The following is a 15,812-nucleotide window of genomic DNA, read 5'->3' on the forward strand; positions in this document are numbered from 1 at the left end:
GAGAAGCCCGCACACCGCAACGAAGAGTAGCCCCCGCTCGCTGCAACTAGAGGAAGCCCACGCACAGCAACAAAGACCCAACACAGCCAAAAAAAAAAAAAAAAGATGGGAGGTAATGGGGTGCAGAGGACCTAAAGATAAAAGAATCCTCCTTGAAGTGGGCAACACAATGTCAACCTTTCTTGCCTCCTCCCACCATGCCTAGCACAGTGCAAAGAACACGATGACTCTGGAAAATGCTGACTTGGGCTTTGCTGGTCACATGAGCAAGAAGACTCTAATCTTTGCTTCAGTAAATAACCACAGCGGGTGTTTGCTACTTGTAAGGCGCTGAGAAGACAAGGGTGGAGAAAGAAGCACAAATGTGGGAGCCAGACATGCAAACGTGTCAATAGAGTCAGGTAATTGCTGTGCCAAAGGCATACGGGATTGCTGGACGTCACAGCGTGGAGGGCTGGCCTTCCCGTGGAAGTTGAATTTCACAGAGGAGGCAACATCTGAATTGGAGCTTTGAGCAAGAAGGAGGAACTTGCTAGATGAAGAAGGCAGGTGCATGGGGGTATTGAACACTAGTGGCTATGTCAGACCATCCCAAACTCTCAGCAATTTTTCCCCGTAGAAGTGTATTCCTCTCACAGTTCAGTGAAGGTCCAGTGTTTTTTTTCTAAGCAGTGATTCCAGGACCTAGACTGTTTCTGTTTTGATTCTTCACCTTGTCCCGGCATTACGGAGGAGAAGAGAACACAGGGACAGGTTCACCAGGTACTAAACACCCCCGCCAGAAGTGACACTCGATGTTTCTGCCCACATTCCCTTGGCCAGAACCAGTCATGTCAGAACCCTAAATGCAGTTCAGGGAGATGTGGGGAAGCACACAGGTACCGTAGGCTATGGCACGGCAGGACAGGGCACATGAGGCAACCGGCTGGAGGCACCCAAGAGGCAGTTAAAAATGTGACCTGGCGTTGGGGAGGAGGATGGGACAGAATGACTGCGAGACAGGGCATGGAGGTGGCGGGTGAGGCCGTGGGAGTGGATACAGTTCGCCAAGCAGCATGCACAGAGTGAGAAGAGACAGGTGGGAGGTAAAACCTGGCGATGCTGGCATTTAAAGGGGCAGAGGAAAGATAGCAGCTGTAAGATGTTCTTTCTGCTTCTCAAAGACATGAAGGTCAAAGTGTGATTTGCCCTGTACCCGGTGGAGCTAACATCAGGCACACGGGGGAGTGGGGATTGGGGCTCTGAAATATCTGGTCTGCTTCTGCTGTGTGGGTCCTATTATGATCTACAACTGGGAACACCTGTGTCCTCCTTGGAGCCAGGTGCTGGAGTCCCCAGCGAATGATTCTCTGAATATGGAGGGCTCTGGAATCGTTTCTCTCTGGGTTCTGAGGCCAGGGAAGCTCAGCTTAGAAGGCATTTTCTATGTCAGAGATTATTCACATCAGCCTGGTCCCATCTCAGCTGGTCTGTCCCATGGGTGCCCTCAGTCAGGGAAGGTTTCCTGGGGTTTTGGTGGTTACCTCGTTTGTTCCCCGCTGCAGGTCTTTTATCCCTGAGTGATTGAATTTAGATATCTCTTGGAGGAAAGTGAACCAGATGGTGCCAAATCCACCATCCTTGAGAACTCTAGATTTCTTTTCATAACGAATTTGATTGACCTGATAGAAGATTAGTATGAATATTCATGTTTTGGTACAAAAAAGTATTATTGAGTTTATAGGATGCTTCCTCAGACGCGGCTGGGGGTGTCATATTAGCTTTCTAAAATAAAAAAAATCTGAATTCTGAAAATCGTCTGGCTCCAAAGGTTTCAGATAAGGGACTGTTGTGCTGTACCTCTAGCTGCTGATGGATGAGCCAGGACTTAGGCATCCTGCTTGTCTCTGGCCTCTTCCTTCGGCCACGTGATCAGGACCTGTTTTTCCAAGACCCATCTCTACACATGGAGGAAAATGCAATGGAGTGAGCCAGGAGGTCTGACTGGGGGGAACGGAGAGCAGTTAAGCTCAGTCTCTAGATTTCCAGGTTTCATGGGAAGGTAACTCTTCCTCCAAGGGTAACCACCCTTGTCCCTTTGTGCCTTGATGGGCTGGGACTTGCAGTGACAGAGAGGAGCTGGTAGCACCACAGACTTCCAAGGTGTCCAAGGAGGACAGAGATTATGGAGGAGATTACCAGTGCCCCACAGAGAATGGGATGTGGATACACACAGGCCTTAAAGGACAGCCTCATTAATCCTTAGGGAGCCTTTTCCCGGTATCACTGGTGTCTCTAGAAGTGTCTCATGATTAGCCTGGAGGAGTTGCCTTGTCTCCCTGACTCCAGTTCACTGCTTTAGACATGGATTTGTTTGCTTTAAGCTACAAAGCTTGTTTTAGTAAATATCTCAATATTTACCTTATGTGAATATCTCTATCCTGGTCTCAAAGGGGTTGGTGATGTGAGGCTGTAAAACCAGATCCTTCCCTTTCTGCTGTGCACTCTGCCTAGCTGTCCAGAAAAGTGGACAATGCCAGCCACAGGATGGAAATGCTGAGTGGCTTTCTGGGGGTCTGGTACATGTCACACAGTGTTATCTCTGCTGCAGAGATTGGAAAAGTAATGTTCAGTTAATTCAGGGGAGAATAAAGAATCTTTGCCTTTAAAAAAAATCCCCCAACTTTTACTATTGAAATTTACTTCAAGCAGCTTGAGGAGTGTGACTGTTTAAGCCTATTATATATGAATTTAAAGGAACTTAGCTGGGTCTAGGGATATGAGAAGGCTATGGCTGGGGATTTGGTCCCTAAGCCTGCTCTAAGAGGGACCCTGCTGTGTCATGCTTTGCAGAGGCAAACACAGGTTGCTTCTTACATAACTCTGTGGCTCTGAAAAGGATTTGTTGTTGGAAGGAGCTTTCTCATGTCTGCCTTAAAATCTCGACATTGGAGTGTAAGTTAATTTCTTGAACAAGCAGTTGATGACTGCTCTGTAACTCAAAAATATCAATGCATTATAACTCCAGATCTCCAAATCTGTGTCTCAAGCATCCTTTCAGTGCTCTGTTGTCCTGGGACAGTGGGGAGAAAAGGCAGTCAGTGGGGATGGGTATGCACTGGGAATATATCTGGCCTTGAGGGGGCTGAGAGCTTTATAGTGTTGTTTGGGTGCAGGGTCGTGTTCCTTCTGAAAAATCCATCTAGTCAACAGAAGGCATGGATTTTGTCAAAAAGGAACCTAATCATTTCCTAAGTGGTAGAGCCCCAGATCCTGCATCTGTTGGAGGTGGTAGAGACATGGTATCCATCAACCATTCTCCTGCCTGACTCCTCATCTCTCTTACACACACACACATACACACACACACGTGTTTGTTTTCCCTTCTTCTTGTTGCCTGATCTAGGTTGGCAAACTCCATCTCAATGCTGAGCTCCTGACCCTGTGTCAAGGCGAGGAGAATTGGGTTGTTTTCCCACCAGATTGCAATGAGAGAGGAGCTAGCAATTTTCTTATGCAGGTCAGAACCTTTACACTCCCCGTATTTGCTTGCTATCTCTAGCTGAGAAAGGAGACAGTATATTTTCTCCCTGATTACTAGCTTGACCAGGCGGTTCAGTCATCTCCTGACTCAGATGGCTCTGGACAGGCATTTTATTTAAAGCTGAATTGGGGTGTTGCACTGGAAATTCCTAAAGGCTGTGGTTAAATAGAAACTCATTCCCCTCACATCTCATTACATTCTTGGGACTAAAATTTCATCTTTGATGAGGGAAGACAGAAGGCAGATGTCAGTGTCTCAGGCACCTTCTTTGTGATTACTTATTTCACCCTCTTCACTAGCCCTTACCTTGCAATGGAGTTTTCATTGCTCTGATTGATTCTGCTTCTGCCCCACTGGATCCTCTGCAAGTTCTAGAAGAATTTGAGGAGCAGGAGCTTCCCACCCATTGTATTGGCAGTGAAGTTGATATGTAGATATAGGTGACGTAATTTATCTATGGTTGCACATTGGTCCATTACAGACCATTCTTGGAATCTGAATTTCAAGACTTTCAGATGCCTTGGTTTCTTCTTTAGTCTGTGCCACATGGTCACCCAGATGTCGTGGGCATCAGTTTTCCTAAAAGTATTTCAGCACAAGTCACTAGGCATAGGACGTGAGAAACAGAGAGTGGGAGTTCTTCTCCAGAAGTGTGCCTGGGGTTATGTTAAAGCTGAGAGAATTTCTAAAATATCTAGAAAGGAGTTTGAATCATCGTGCATTTAAGTCCTGCTTTCTGTGAGGTTGTGTGAAACTTTTTGCTGTTAACTAGGAGTTTTTGCAAATTCATTTGAAAAGAGTTTTATGGAATTTGGGAACATTTTAAAGTGTCTTTAAATAGAATATCAAGTAAAGAATAGTATGGTTAGACACAGTTCATCGAATAAAAAGAAAATAATTTTGATTTTTACTGATTCGAAGTCTCTACCTCTCATTGGCCCCCAATCATATATATGCAGTGTGATATTCAAAAGCATATTACAATCAAATCATTATATTGTACACCTTAAACTAATACAATATTACGTGTCAATTATAGCTCCATAATTATATGTTAGTTATTTCTCAATAGGAAAAAAAAGCATGTTACAAATTAAAATCAAACCAAAATAATTTTTAAAATTTAAATAAGTTCCCTTTATCCTCTAATTAAACCTGATATGTGTTCAATATATAAGAGGCTGTCTGTAGCAGGATTCCCAAGTCTGTACTCTAAGGTTCAAACCAGGAAGTCATGTGGGATTTCTGAAATGAACACACATCCTGGAATTTATACTATTAATTTATTTGACTGCTTATCACAGTTGTTATTATATTACCAGTGGGTGCAGAAATAGCTCAGCACCAGCCGTGCCAGTGAATACCAGCTGACAGTGAAAGGGGAGTGCCCTGGCTGTCTGAAATGGTTATCACACGCGCTGGAGACCCTTTTCACCAAACGTTCTCCTCAGGTCATTACTGAACATTTTTTTAAAGTGTTAAAAGTTAACAATATTTAATTTGGAATTCAGTAACATTTTTGTAACAGAAGGGAAAATCTAGAAAGAGTCATCATTCTCAGGTGTCTCAGCTTTGGGAGCAGATTCTTTTGTGCAGTAGACCCCATCCTTGAGTTTGTTTCTGTTTACCAGCGCACCGGGCAGTGACCACTTGCTTTATGCTGCCACTCGCATTAGTTTCCTGTGGCCACTGTAACAAATTATTATGAACTTAATGACTTCAAAGGGCACAATTTTATCTCTTACTGTTCTGGAGGTCAGAAGTCTGCAATCAGTCTCGCTGGGCTAAACTCAAGATGTTGGCAAGACTGGTTCCTTCTGGAAACTCTAGGGGAGAATTTGTTTCTTTGACTTTTCCAGCTTCTGGAGGCCAGCTACATCCCTTGGCTCATGGCTTAACTTCTTCCTCTTCAAAGCCAGCAGTGTAGCATCTTTCTTTTTTAATTTTATTTTTTATTTGAGTATAATTGCTTTACAATGTTGTGTTAGTTTCTGCTGTACAACGAAGTGAAGCAGCCATACATATACATATATCCCCTCCCTCTGGGACCTCCCTCCCCCCGCCCCATCGCACCCATCTAGGTCATCACAAAGCACCAAGCTGAGCTCCCTGTGCTATACAGCACGTTCCCACTAGCTATCTATTTTACACATGGTAGTGTATATATGTACTGACACATAATCTCCCAATTCGTCCCACCCTCCCCTTCCCGCCCCAGTGTCCACGTGTTCATTCTCTACGTCTGTGTCTCTATTCCTGCCCTGGAAATAGGTTCATCTGTACCATTTTTCTAGATTCCACATATGTGCGTTAATATACAATATTTGTTTTTCTCTTTCTGACTTACTTCACTCTGTATGACAGTCTCTAGGTCCATCCACATATCTACAAATGACCCAATTTCGTTTCATTTTATGGCTGAGTAATATTCCATTGTATATATGTACCACGTCTTCTTTATCCATTCGTCTGCTGATGGGCATTTAGGTTGTTTCCATGTCCCAGCTATTGTAAAATCTCCTCCTCTCTGTCCTGTTTTTCTGCTCCCATCATCGCATTGCCCACTTTCTAACTCCTCCTGTGTCTCTCCTATAAGGACCCTTATGATTATTGAGCTCACCTGGATAATCCAGGATAATCTTCCCATTTCAAGATCTTTAACTTGATCACACCTGCAAAGTCACTGCAAAGCCAGGTAAGCTAACTTGCATGAGTTCCAGGGATTAGGACACGGCCATCCTTGGAGAAGCCATTATTTAGCCCGCCACGGCACGATTGAGTAACCCTTGCTATTACACAGAACATCCACCACTGGATGTGGCACCACTGTGCCACTGCAATAACTTCTTTCTCAAGAAATTTGATTATAAAATAGCAATTTGGACATACTGCTAGTCTTATTAAAATAAGAATCTGTCTGTGAAAAGAAATGATGCTTAATTTCACAGAAGTACACATGTGAGATTTGTTGTCTTGAGGGTATTTAGAGAGCAGTGTAGGGAAAAGCTGCAGTTTTGCTTGTTCAACACTTGCTCCGCATTCTTTGGTAACAAATCTCTGTTACCCAACTCTCAGTCTATGTCATACTGAGATCTAGGGGTCAACATGTGAGCAGGACTGGCCCGTCAGTATGGTCCATCTCCCCACGTGGTGCAATTCCAGAGTTTTTGTTGGAACTGTCAGGGAGGAGAAGCTCTCTTTTGTTGCAGAGGTGTCAGAATATTGGGCTGGAGCTGCTGGCAGCCCTCTTGCTGTCACCAGTGGAGAGCCAAGTAGAGAGGGAAGCCGACTCTGAGGAAAGCAGAACTGCATGTGGGAAACTGTATTTTGGAGGTAGTATTTTGAGACAACCCACTGCAACATATTCTTTTTTGAAAAAATTTTATTGGAGTATAGTTGATTTAGAATGTTGTGTTATTTTCAGGTGTACAGCAAAGTGATTCAGTTATACATATTTTTTCAGATTTTTTTTCCCACATAGGTTATTGCAGAATATTGAGTAGAGTTCCCTGTGCTATACAGTAGGTCCTTGTTGGTTATCTGTTTTATATGTAGTAGCATGTATATGTTAATCCCAAGCTCCTGATTTCCAGGAGATCTTGAAGCCAACATATACATGTACTTTTCAATAATAGGAGCCTCTATTCTTTACTCAGTTCACATAATTCTCCAGGGCTTTCTTGTGTTTCTGCATGTCTTTTGAGCAGATATACTGACTGCTTTTGTTCCAGGCTGTCTTTCCAAGAATATTTGTATAGCAAACATCTTTGGAAGATGGAGATAGTGTCTTTTTCCAAAGTAGAGGGTATTTGATTACTGTCCAGTACAATAAAAATAATCTCTCTGGGGCAAAGGTCAGGCAGGTTTACCGCCCATTATAAAATATTTAGATTCCTATGTCTGGGGCTTATCTCCTATAACATAACCACTGCATGTGCAGGCATCACCTGGCCCTCTTTGCATCGCATTGTGGGATCTGGGGCTCAGGGAAACGGCACAAATGCTCTGGCTACTTTTATTGCTATGAGCGAGAAAGTCCTTCATCTCTGACCTAAGAGTCTCATGTCTTCTGCCAGCATCCATGAAATTGTGTCAGGCTAATTTGTTGCTTGCAAGTAGAGTTAAATCTCAGATCCTTCACTTATTGACAATCCAGTTCAGTTAGGTTTCTGTAACTTGTAACCAAAAGCATATGATTAATGTAGATTAATGAGATAATGTAGGTGGAATACACCACTGTCACAGGTCCTTAAGGGAAGGATATTTGGGGAGATTCTTTTATACTGAATCATTTTTTTGGTATAATTTTTTTTGGCTTATGTGCCTCCTAATAGAGTAACTTTGAGAAATTATGTACCCGGTTCTGTGTTTTAAAGTAGGCATCTAATTTCTTGTATTATAAATTTAAATAATTATGAAAGACCTAATTTTTGCCATATTATAAATATTGACATTTAAAAGATAAACCAACACCTCTAAATAATATAAATTATAAATAACTTAGTGATTTGATATCCACCATCATCCTTTAAAAATATAAATGAGCAAGATCTTCTTTCACAGTAACATTTCCTTGATTTCATATTTCTATTTCATTGCTCCCGTAGAATTTTGTCTTGTCTCAAAGTTATGTCCTTTATCTACTATCATACTTCTCTGTAGCATTGGGTTTTTTTGTTTTGTTTTTCTACCACTGTAAGGCTAGAAGTGTAATCATTTTTCTCCTGGGTTGGGTTATCATTACAGTTCTTATTAGTGCATAACTCCTCTTAAAGATGATACCGTTTGATACATAATTATTAAACATAAAAAGTAAAATTTCTCTTGAAATGGATGGAGTAGGAATTTATGGTTATTTGGTTAAAGGAATTATCTAATTGTCCCTTTATGTTGTTCCTCTGTTGTAAAGCTTTTTATTGAAATATAACATAGCCTAGCAAAGTGCACGTATCATAAGAATTTTCTCTAGACAAACACACATGTATAACCAGCACCTAGAGGCTCCTTCTCATGACCCCTACCAGTTGCTACCTGCCCTATTCTGACATCTAAATGCATAGCTTTCTGTGAGGAGCTTGTTTGTTTAATGCACACACACACACACACACACACACACACACACACACACACAGATACATACATATTATGTGATTCTATAAAGAGAGAGAGAATCACATAATATGTATTCTTTTGTGTCTGACTTATTTTGCTCAATATCGTATTGAGAGATTCATTCATGTTTTTGAGTGTTGTTATAGATTTTTCCTGCTTATCACTACTATAAAGTATTTCATTGTGTGAACATGCCACAATTTATCCATTCTAATGTTGATGAACATAATAGCTGTGAGCACCTATGGGCTGTCATGTATATGACCCGTGGTGAAGCTCTGTATGCATTTTTGTTGGGTTTATACCTGGGAAGGGATTGCTGTGTCACTGGGTGTACATATATTCAGCTTTCATAGCCACTGTCAAATAGTTTCTCAAAGTGTTGTACTGATTCCCTTGAGGTTTTTACATACTGGAGCAATAATCTGAGATAAGAAGGATGGGGAGGAAGTTTGCTTTTTTTGTTTTTAAAGTGAGATGAAGGATATTTTATGAGAAGAGAAGGGGAAAGGAGAAACTTAGCCTTAGGTTAATTTTTAGGATCTGGAAATCCATTCTTCTAAAGTTTTCCATGTTGTTTATGCTTTGGAAAGTCCTGCTGAATACACCTCGTGGTATGCATAACCCAGTTTGAAGACTACTGCTCTACTGGGGAGAGAAGGTCACTCTGTCCTTTGAGTCCCACCTCACCATCTTTATTCTAGCCCAAAGGAAAAGAAGTGTTAATTTGGACTGGACAGTGGTTGAGGTTAGCATGTATCAGTTAGCCACTGCTACATAACAAACCACCCCAAAACTTAATGGCTTAAAAGAATAAGCATTTATATAACTCATGGGTCTCTCTGTCAACTGGGGTCTGGCTGGTCTAGGACGGCTGCATGCATCCATCTATGGGTCAGCTGTGGTTGGGCTGGATTTGCTCATCTTAGCTGGGCTGTCACATTTCTAGGGCCTTGACTAGGATGAATTGGCTGAGTCAGGTCTGCTCCATGTTGATTTCTTATCCTTCAGCAGACCTGTCCAGGCTTGTTCATATGGCAGTCATAGTGGTTCAAGAGAGAGGGCAGAAAGTATGCAAGGCTTTTCAGGCTCAGAACTGGCACATAATCTTGTTGCATCCTTTTGGCCAAAGCATGTGATATACTAGCCCAAATTCCAAGGGAGGGGAAATAGATTCCATCTCCTGATAGGAAGAGCTACGAAATCATATTGCAAAGGGTGCTGATACGAGTAGGAGTGAAGGATTGTGACTGACCATTTTTTGCAGTCTACCTCACTTGACACAAGAGTGTGGTCGTTTAGACGATCCCATGAATTTGGTCCCAGTTTGCCGTCTCTCCCTTGACCTCTTCTTCCCAGATTCCCTCCCTCTTCTCCCTGCAGAGAGTTTCTCTGCCTCCCGTGTGGTAACTCAGACCCTTTGTTTTGGTTGGGGAAAGCCAGGAGCAAGCCTGGGGGCTAAGGCCTTGGCCAGCTCTGCATCTTTCTGTGAAATATCACTAACACTCTGTGTGTGTGTGTGTGTGTGTGTGTGTGTGTGTGTGTGTGTGTGTGTGTGTGTGAGAGAGAGATCCATATTGTTAAAATCTGGGACATTGAGACATTCAGGCTGATCTCACTTAAAAGGAGCTTCTCTGTGGTCCAGCCTGGCCACGTGGAGTCCGCATAGGGTGTGGGACCAGAGCCCAAGTATTCCTTTCCTTTGCACAGATTTCTAGGCTACCTGGCATTCAGATTTTCCTGAGTCCTCTGACTCAATATAATTTAATGCCACTTAGTAGCATCCATTGTTACTATTTTAACTCTTCATTGTTGGTTAAGTAATTTCCAGGTCACTAGTTCAGTTGATCTTCTCAACAACCCCCTGTGAGACAGTTAGGCAGACATCATCACAGTATTACTAATAACACTGACGCTCAGAGAGGTCAGGAAACTTGGTTATTGTTACACAGCTAGGAAGCAGAGGAACCAGGTGAGTTAGAAGCCCTTTGATGCCAAATCCCATAGCTTTGTATTATACTACACTGACCTCTCTGCTCTGTGAGAACTAAACCGTGCAGGTGACCACAGTTTTCATCACAGAACATGCCTGAGTGTCATTGTTGGAGACAAAGTCTAGGGTGCCTGGTTTGTTGTTCTGTTTCTGGTAGTTATCAGTAGGGGGTTGGGGCTAGGTGACAGAGATCAGACCTAGAGTTTCTGGAGCTGATAGGCCAGCCCGTGGCCACTAGCTGGATTGGCCACTAGCTGGTCTTTGTCTCTCTGCAACTATAGCAGTACCCACTTATCCTCGGTTTCACTTTCCTCAGTTTCAATTACCCTTTGTCAACTGCAGTCTGAAAATATTAACTGGAAAATTCCAGAAATAAACAATCCTTAAGTTTTAAATTGCATGCTATTCTGAGTAGTGTGGTGAAATCTCGTGCTGTCCTGCTCCAACCCGCCTGGGACATGAATCATCCCTTTGTGCAGCTTGTCCTGCCTATTAATCACTTAGTATGTGTCTTGGTCATCAGGTTAGCTGTCACGGTATCCCGGTGCTTGTGTTCAAGTAACCCTTATTTTACTTAATACTGGCCCCAAAGTACAGGAGTAGTGGTGCCGGCAATGTAGATATGCCAAGGAGAAACCATGAAGTGCGTCCTTTAAGTGAAAAGGTGAAAGTTCTTGACTTAATAGGGAAAGAAAAAAAAATCGTATGCTGAGGTGCTAAGATCTACAGTAAGAATGAATCTTCTATACATGAAATTATGAAGAAGGAAAAAAGTTCATGCTAGTTTTGCTGTTATACCTCAAATTGCAAAAGTTATGGCCATGGTGCATTACAGGTACTTAGTTAAGATGGGAAAAGCATTAAATTTGTACGGTAAGATATTTTGAGAGAGAGAGAGAGAGAGAGACCATATTCACATAACTTTTATTACAGTATATTGTTATAATTGTTCTATTTTATTATCAGTTATTGTTGTTCATCTCTTACTGTGCCTACTTTGTAAATTAAACTTTATCATAGGTGTGTACGTATAGGAAAAAAACCAGTATATATAGGGTTCAGTACTATCCGCAGTTTCACGCATCCACCAGGGTCTTGGAACATATCTCCCGCAGACAAGGAGGGACTGCTGTAGTTTTATCCTAATCTTGCTCAGTTGGTGGAGGAATCTGGCTCACCTGACGAACCAGCCCTCGGGGTGTTGGTTTTGCCTCTTGTAGGTTTACTCGGGCATTGCATTAGCTTGCTCTCTTGTTTCTCATCACCCTTGCTCAGACCAAGAAAGCAGTGGAAGGAGAAAATGGTTTTGTATGGGTGTGCTATCTGAATTACCAAAGAAACGAAACGATCTCAGGAATGGCTATTGTAAGCGCCGAAGGCCTGTGATCGTGATATGTTATGTTGTGCAGTGCTGGAAATGCAGCAGAAGGCAGCAGCATGGGCTGCTTGGGGTTCTTTAATTTGCAGTAAAGATCAGGAACTGGAATCCAGGGGAATGTTCCCTTGCCTCAGGAATTCTGTCGGGCACTGTGGTCACCTCTCTGGAGTGTAATTAAGGCAGTCAAGTATTTCTGTGAATATTCAGTAAATGAGAATGAAAACTATGGAGAAAAACCTTTCATTGTCTTGAAATAAAGATAGAGAAAAAGAAGAATCCTGTTTTGGGAGCACCTGTTTGGTTCCACACAGGATTGTTTGGGAGGTTAGAGCTTCATGCCGAGAGGCACTTGAGCCTCATCTGGACCATTTTTCTCTGCACTGACCCTGCGATTGATTCTTGTAGCCTGCCAGCTGCCCCCAGTCATATTACCTGCTGTTGTGGAGTTTTCTTGACTCAGAAAATGCTCTACTCAGAGAGGAGGGCATGGCAAAGGAGGTGCTATGGATTGAATTGTGTCGCCAAAAAGATATGTGGAAGTCCTCATCCCAGTATCTCAAAATGTAACCTTATAGGGTCTTTACAGAGGGACTCAAGTCAAGATGAGACCATTAGGGTGAGCCCTAATCCATATGGCTCGTGTCCTTATCAAAAGCGGAAATTTGGACAGACAGACGTACACAGAAGTAGGATAATGTGAAGTCACAAGGAAAAGATGACCATGTGAAGACAGAGGGAGAGATTGGACTTGAGCTGCCACATACCACGGGAGGCCTGGGACCACCAGCAGCTGCAAGAGGCAAGGAAGGAACCTCCCCTAGAGGCTCAGAGGGACCATGGCTCTGCCAACTGCTTAACTTCAGACTTCTAGCCTCCAGAACTGTGAGACCATAAATTTCTGTTGTTTTAAGTCATTCTGTTTGTGGTACTTTGTTTCAGGAGCCCTAGGAAGCTCGTACAGGTTGTGTGGTGTGGGAAGGTGGGTGGAGGGGTCAGATGCAGTACTGAGTTGGGCGGGGAGCGACTCCTTCCCCACTATAAGAAACGCAGTATGAGTCCAGAGCTGGACAGTCAGAAATACACTCTTCAAGTGTTGAGATCCACACCTTAGACTTTGCTCTCTGGGCGTGGGCCTCAGGACAGGCATCCCAAAGGTGTGACATGCGGGTGGGAGCAGTCACACGCCAGCAACAGCAATGTCACATGGCAAATGTAGTCACTCAGAGTAGGATATTCTGGGCCAGAAGCCCAGTGGTGAGAGCCCAGTGAAGATGAGAAGCAAGGAAAGCTGACCTCCTAGTTCCTGGAGAAATCTCATCTTTCATGGGTGATCCATGTCAGGTTAAAGAGTGGTGATGGTTGGTGAAGATGGGCAGGCAGAGGCGGGGACCCACAGTGACCATCCAGGGATGCACTAACTAGCTGGTTTTATTTATTTTATTTATTTATTTTGGCTGCGCCATGTGGGATCTTAGTTCCCCAACCAGGAATCGAACCCGCATCCCCTGCATTGGAAGCATGGAGCCTTGACCACTGGACCGCCAGGGAAATCCCAAATCAGCTGATTTTCAAACAAAGCCAAACTTCCAACTACCACCTGCCTTAACGTTTGTCTCTTGCTCGTGTGACCTTCTCTAACCATGACATTGATTATACAGGAAGCAGCAGATAGAAATAGCTGGTCTGGAGGTATACGTCACCCTACGTCAGGCTTCCAGGGCGGGCAGGCAGGGCCGATGCTCCACTCGGGAGCTGCCCAGCAATCCAGCCAGCCCGAGGCTTGAAGCCTGTGTCCCCTGGTGGGGGACAGAGCATGCCCGCGGCAGCATGCCCGCGGCGCCTCTCTGCTCCCCTCTGTTCTCCTCTGGGTATTGTCACACTCCAGCTGCTGCCAGCTCTTGCCTGGAGAAGGAGGCAGCTGCTAATTTTAGCCCTATTTAGGTCTCTAGGCAGCACGTCTCCAGACTTTTCTTTATTTTTCTGGTGACATTTTCATGTGACCTTGGGGGGAAAAAACTGAGAAGATTCACCTGCTGTCAGGAAAATGAAGGGGGAAATCTGATATCTTGTTTTAAATGGTGATTGTATTCCTTTGCTGCTAGAAGACTTCCAGGGGCCAGGGATATGTACCAAAGGGAGTTACCTATAACCTCTGGCTTTTAGGGGGAGAAGAAAACAGGTAACTGAGGGTTGAGCCAGGGGATATAACACTCTGCCCAGGAAGGTGTCTCTGGGCTGTTTGGAGGAAGCCAGGCCACCCAGTTTATGACACGGGAACATGGGATTTTGCTTGATAAACCTGATTTCCCTTTCCCCAATTGTTTGTCTGCACATTGGGTAACAATGCGAGTGGGTCCAAATGAGAGTGGGTCCACTCTCATTTGTCTTGGTTCCAAGTTGAGTTTCCTATGTGAGAAGGTTTTTGACAACATTTGTAATAAGGGACAAGAAGGAACCATTTGCATTCTGAGGGCTGTCAATCACGAAGATGTCAGATAACATAATGAGTGCTGTTATTTGGCTGACTTTCAGATGACAGATAGACAAATGATGGTCACACAGACCTGTCGTGGGAGCCATGCCTTTCCTCGGAAAGTCATTGTTTTTTTAACAAAACTAAAAGAAAACAGATAACTTATAATAAAATTGTTTCTGCTCCTGTTTTATCATTCTATTTGTGTCCACAGTTACCTATCACTTACTTTTCTCATTTTTGAAGCTTGCCTCTTGGATTACTTTTCTCACTATGGCTGCCTCAGCAAGATTGCTGGAAGGTTGGGGCATACTTTTTGCCTTGCTGTAAAGAATTGCTACCATAGGGAGGATTTTACTAAACGAAGCAAAAGTACACAGTAAGAAAATAAGAAATGTGGGAAGTGTCTCTGCCTATTTGATTCAGGAAAAAGAGGTACAGTGCTCAGATGAGTCTGGCTGAGGCTAAGATCTTTCTTTACAGAGAAAATTGCTTAAAGGAGAGGGCCTTCCCATATTCCTCCTGGTCATTGTGCTAGGTGCTTGGGAGACAGTGATAATCAAATACGGCAAAGTGTGCCACAGTGCTTCGGGACATAGTGTTTTGGGGACAGAGAGGTGAATGGTTGACTTTATCTTCTGGGTGAGAAATTCACCATGGAGGAGGTGACCTCAGAGCTGGGCTTAAAGGATGTTTAAGTAGCAGACCTAGGGGATGGGCACAGCTTGCACAAAGGCGTGGAGGCATAAAATTGTACATTCAGGAAACTGCAAGCATCTTCGGATCAGAGCAGGAGAAGATGTGAAGTATGATGTCAGGGAGTAGACTGGTTGCACCAGGGGACACCAAAAAGGTAACTTGAAGACAAGATAACGAAGGCCATACATGCCATGCCATGGAGCATGGACTTCAACCTTAATAGGCTGAAATAGGGGTGGGTCACAGGAAGACTTTTGCGAGGGAGTGGCACAAATCTCATTTTTGAAAGATCCACGTAGAGGTAATGTGGAGGCTGATTTGGAGGAAAGCAATACTAGGAACAGGAAGGCCAGTCAGGAAGGCTATGTGAGGAATGACAAGGGCTTCTGGGTGTCAAAGACAGGAAAGATGGAAGAAGGAATCTTCAGAATTCTCCCACAGAAGATTTTAGGGAATTGCTTAAGTCTTCATATTTGTACAGTTTAATGGTTTTGGCACCTGAGACAGGGACAAAAATACTTGAGGTTTATCCACTGTTTTTGTAGCTCACATAGATTAATTTCTGAATTTTGGAGAAAGAATGGCCAGTACAGATTTCTCCTCTGTTTCCTTACCTTTGCTCCTGAAATAATAT

At 43.4% G+C, this 15,812-nt stretch overlaps 1 protein-coding gene across 11 annotated transcripts in view; it reads left to right on the forward strand.

The window, feature by feature from the left end:
- HHAT (hedgehog acyltransferase) overlaps positions 1-15,812 on the forward strand; it is a 495,443-nt gene that overhangs the window by 306,341 nt on the left and 173,290 nt on the right. The window contains exon 12 of one of the 11 annotated variants that reach the window (XM_082399945.1): positions 12,662-12,920. The exons of the other annotated variants lie outside the window; for them this stretch is intronic. Within the exon in view, the coding sequence (XP_082256071.1) occupies positions 12,662-12,696 (35 nt within the window). The 3' untranslated portion in view covers positions 12,697-12,920. Of the gene's footprint in view, positions 1-12,661; positions 12,921-15,812 lie in introns of those variants that run through there. 11 annotated transcript variants of the gene reach the window in all.

This window comes from Balaenoptera borealis, assembly GCF_965194805.1.
Source record: "Balaenoptera borealis genome assembly, chromosome: 1".
NCBI classification, from domain to species: Eukaryota; Metazoa; Chordata; class Mammalia; order Artiodactyla; family Balaenopteridae; genus Balaenoptera; species Balaenoptera borealis.